This window comes from Sabethes cyaneus, chromosome 2 (assembly GCF_943734655.1).
Source record: "Sabethes cyaneus chromosome 2, idSabCyanKW18_F2, whole genome shotgun sequence".
NCBI classification, from domain to species: domain Eukaryota; kingdom Metazoa; phylum Arthropoda; class Insecta; order Diptera; family Culicidae; genus Sabethes; species Sabethes cyaneus.
Genome location: NC_071354.1, coordinates 185,376,032 through 185,381,100, shown reverse-complemented (window position 1 = coordinate 185,381,100; position 5,069 = coordinate 185,376,032). Strand labels below are relative to the sequence as shown.

Here is a 5,069-nt window from a genome sequence, read left to right as displayed (position 1 = left end):
ACCTTAATTCCAAACCCTTAATTCCTTATATTGTCCTATCCCCGTAATCATGGCCCTCTCATCTTTTCACACCCCCTTCTCTTATCTCCCAACCACTTGTATAACGTCTAATGGTCCAAATGCAAGGTTATCGCAGCCACTTTCACTTATTTGAACCTCCCCCTGTTTTTAGCGACCCACCATCCTTTTGCCAACCTACTGTGCTGTATATGCCAAGTTTGTGACAGAACAATCAAGACTTTCCGAAGTTATGGCGCAACACATTCACTTTTATGTACTAAAATATGTTAAAACCCCGCATATTCAAACTTGATTTATTTGAGATAGACAAAAATCCCCTCTCCAATTTTTTGATATTATGCACAGAAAACTACGTTCTTTTAAACGTAATCAACCGATTTTGATTCTGCTTGCATCTTTCCAAGATACTAACATTTGAAAACGGCCTATTTTTAACACAAAATTTGATATAAGTATAGAGGTAAAGCAGATAGCCAGTTTCTTATTGAGCCTCAAAAGTCATCCAAAGAAGTGTTTTGCGAGAACTGCAAAATAAAAAAGTTACATAGAAAAATCGCAAAATAGCAGAGTCACCCTAACTTGATTCAGGAAAAACGCCATGAAATGGTAACGGTTTGAGATAGAGGGATTTTGTCTTCTACAATATTGCTCAAAATACTTCAAGCTCTAAAATTGTTAAAGTGAATATCCCTCTATCTTGTTTCGTTTTGAATATAATTTTTGGATCTTGGCTAACTTAAGGGTCACCTTAAAATGGCTCATGTCAAAAAAAAGCGGCATCACAAATGAAGATGATGCTGCATACACCTGAGGAGTGAACAACCGCATTAGTCGACATAGAAATGCGTTATATTGCACAAACTATCACAATTGTTTCTTTTATTTAAATACTAGCTGACCCGACAAACTTCGTATTGCCACAAATTAAACTATGTTGTACATAAATCGTGAATCTCGGATGACCTTTGTCACAATCTCGAGTTTTGCAAGTTTCTGAGGAGTTCATGGGTGTTTTAATATACAAATTTTCCTCACAGTAAAGTAGAAAACAACTGCCCCCATCGCTCAGCCTGATAAAATAAAGCAGATAGAATTTAAATATTCGCCGTCATTACGAACCATTTCGCCGAATACCATTTTGTGGAATACCAATTCTCGGTTGACCATAACGCGGAATATAGAATTTCGCAGAATACCATTTCGCGAAAAACCTTACGCGGGATGTACCATTTCACGGAAAATCTTTTCGTAGAAAGTACCATTTCGCAGGGGTGACCCAACTGAAGGAAAGTAATAGAGGTCAGTAGATCTAGGAAAATAAATAAACCTAGATAGAGGTGATCTTTACGGGGGGCTGCACCCCGCAGTGGCCGACGCTTCCGACGGCAGGTTGCCGGCAACACTCGCGGCCTGTGGCCGTCTCGCGCTGAATTATCTAATGTTACTATTGATAGTTTTTGGTGGTCTTGTTATTGATAAATGTTTTATGAGTCTAAAATTTCTCGAGTTTGAATAGTTTTTGAGTTACGCAAAAATTTCTGTTTTATTTGTATGAGAGTCCTTATCCCCCTACCACAGGGGTGAGGGGTCTCAAACCATCATTAAAAAAAATGCATGCCTCCAAATCCCTCCAAATGCCAAATTTGGTTCCATTTGCTTGATTACTTCTAGATTTATGAGGAAATTTGTATTTCATTTGTATGGGAGCCCCCCCTCCTAAACAGGTAAGGGGTCCTAATTCATCATAGAAAAAATTCATGCCTTCAAAAACACCCACATGCTAAATATGGTTCTATTTGATTAATTAGTTCTCGTGTTATGAGGAAATTTGTGTTTCATTTGTATAGGAGCCCCCCCTCCTAAAGTAGACAGAGGTTTCAATTCATCATAGAAAAAATTCTTGTGTCCAAAAACACCTACATGTCAAATTTTGTTCCATTTGCTTGATTAGTCCTCGAGTTATGAGGAAATTTGTATTTCATTTGTATGGAAGCCCCCCCTCTTAATAAGGAAAGGGGTCATTATTCCCCTTCTATAGAGGGAAGGGATCTCAATTCACCATAGAAAAAAACTTGCCTTCAAAAACTCCCACATGCTAAATTTGGTTCCATTCTCTTGATTAGTTCTGGAGTTATGAGGAAATTTATTTTTCTTTTGTATGGGAGCCCCCCTCCTAAAAAGGTAAGGGGACCTAATTCATCATAGAAAAAATTCATGCCTCCACAAACACTCGCATGCCAAATATGGTTCCATTTGATTAATTAGTTCTCGAGTTATGAGGAAATTTGTATGTCATTTGTATGGGAGCCCCCCTTCCCAAAGTGGGGAGGGGTTTTAATTCACCATAGAAAAAATTCTTGTCTCCAAAAACGCCCACGTGTAAAATTTTGTTCCATTTGCTTGATTAGTTCTCGCGTTATGCAGAAATTTGTGTTTCATTTGTATGGAAGCCCCCCCCCAACTTAGGTGAGGGAGAGGTCTCTAACCATCATAAGAACCTTCCCTGACCCCAAAAACCCCTATATGCAAATTTTCACGCCGATCGGTTCAGTAGTTTTCGATTCTATAAGGAACAGAGAGCAGACAGAAATCCATTTTTATAGGCATAGATTTGTATGGGAGCCCCCCCTCTTAGTGGGGGAGGGGTCTTTTGCCATCGAGAGAACCTTCCCTAGCCCCAAAAACCTCTACATGCAAATTTTCACGCCGATCTGTTCAGTTGTTTTCGTTTCTATAAGGAACATACGGACAGACAGACAGACAGAAATCCTTTTTACTAGGTATAGATATTCAAAAGTATTCAAAACATGAAATTGCGCGATTGCGCGGCCAAAAACCCATATAAAAAATATATCGCAATGTCTTCACATCAAAGTGTTGCAGAGATATTTAAGCCCGAAGAATTACTAATTTTGAAAATCTGTTAAAAAGGAAGTAGTGCTACTGCTAGGGGGATTGATCAATCGGCGTAAAACTTTAAGAAATTGGTTGTGGGGTCAGAATGAACAATTATGCCAACTTTGGTTGAAATCGTTGATAGTCGAATGCAATTTTTCCGATTTTTGTGTCCACTTGAGATGGACTGACCCATAAGGAGACTCCTATCTTCTCAAGCCTTGCGAGGAGGATACCGCGATCCACACGATCAAACGCTGCTTTCAGATACGGGTACACTGCACTCCTTTCATTCGTGTTACGCAAGAAGAACGAGATGAAATCAGCGAGATTCGGAGAGACAAGAGTATTTTGGAGGAAAACTATGCAAGATGGAATACCGTTACTGTTTCTATAATCTTGAGAGAAAATTTCAATTTTGTTAAAAATGGCGCTAGTGGGATGTCTCAAACAAACAATTCAAATATTCAACAGATGCGTATTTTGGATGTTGCTTGCAACCTTTCTTAGTGCTTTGGTGAGAAATCATAGATTGACGTCTGAATTATATTTGGGGATATTTTGTAAATTCCAGTATAGTAGAATAAATGAATAAAATTTTATTTACTCATATCTTTGCTGTGTCAAAAAGTTTAAATCAAATTTAATTTTTAAATTGGTTTTTTTTTGTAAATCTTTCAACGAAAAAAAAATCAAATATCTTTTAGAATAGCATTTTTTTAAATTGAAACCTTGCTCGAGATTTCAGCTTAACAATGCGTTTTTTAAAATCATGTTATCAAAACGGCTATTTATCCTTTGCTAGAATAATATCTGCTAGAATTGACAAGTGAAAGAGATATTATTTCGAGTTAAGTTAGGATAGTTTCGAGATTCTGCTAAGACGCTCAACTTTTGATTAGTTGAATTATTAGTTAAAGATTTTTCACCTGGAATGGGTCTATAGTGGCACGAATCTGTCCTAGGTCAGCTTGACAAAATATGCGAAATAATTTTTGTATTTGGTGCACAATACCTCTCCGGCTTTATTTTTGCCGCCATTTCTTAAAAATATGTTGCGAGTTGCGATGTCAGCATAGTCAATCATAGCAAGCTAGTAACGAGTATTGAAGTGTAAAAATTTTCGATTCCTATTTCGCAAAAAAAGCTTTAAAATGGCAAAAAATCTACTGAAATCTGGAACTGTCTCCGTTATTGGCTCTAATCCGGTTGGTAGTGAGAATGACTTCATAGGGAACCCACTCAACGGTTCGCCTGAAGTTTGTGACATGTGCAGAAATTACGATCTTCTCATTACGGAAAATTCGAACGACATCAGTGCTTCTACTAGTTATGACGATCTGTTTTACTCAAGCTATCGTAGCGGGTCTGGTAGTGGTTATTCGCCGGATGAAGATTATTCCGAAGACTCTAACGATGAGAATAATTGGCGTAATGATTATCCTGATGAGGACGACGACTTTTTCGGCGAAGGAAAAAAATTCATCGGAAAAAATATAAGACAGGTAGATTCACATTTCCATGGAGATCAAGAAATATTGCCGGACGAAGACGATTCTGATCTAGGAGATTATAGTGGGTTTGCTAATGCGCTGACCGATGATGGAGACGCATGCAGTGAAGAAAATGATACGGATTTGAGTCAAAATAATCGCTTAAGGACAACTTATGCTAAGTTTGTGGAACGAATTATGAAGAAAAGTAACAAGAATGACGACTCCGACCTTGACAGCAGCGAAGCTCGATCAGCGTTCAGTAATACTAGCGAAAATGAAAGTTTATATCTGTATGATTAATTATTTGTCAAAAAAAAAAGCATTTTAGTGTATTATAATGTTCTTTTACAATAAAACGTGGAAGTATTCTAGCATTCATTTGCCTTGAGCGATAACCAACTCACTGAAATCAACTGTAAGGCCATTCAAATTGTACAATTCGAAATCGCAGTTTGCACCTTTCATTGTGCTCCTCACGCCTTGCATTTTCATAATTGTGAGAATTATGGAAAACTGTTTTGCAAATCTCCGATGTTAAGGCCATTGGAGTACGCAACTAAACCACAAGCGACGCTGAATTTAATAATAACCTACCTCCTATTGGTTACCGAATGGTGCAAATCGTCTGCGCTTATCCCACGTTACCCAATTTTCGAA

The 5,069-nt window shown here is 37.8% G+C and overlaps 1 protein-coding gene across 1 annotated transcript; it reads left to right on the top strand.

The window, feature by feature from the left end:
- The first annotated feature begins 4,070 nt into the window (after window positions 1–4,070).
- LOC128736438 (uncharacterized) lies at window positions 4,071–4,712 on the top strand. The gene has a single exon (XM_053830921.1). The coding sequence runs from the start codon at window positions 4,071–4,073 to the stop codon at window positions 4,710–4,712; it is 642 nt and encodes a 213-aa protein (XP_053686896.1).
- The last annotated feature ends 357 nt before the right edge of the window (window positions 4,713–5,069 follow it).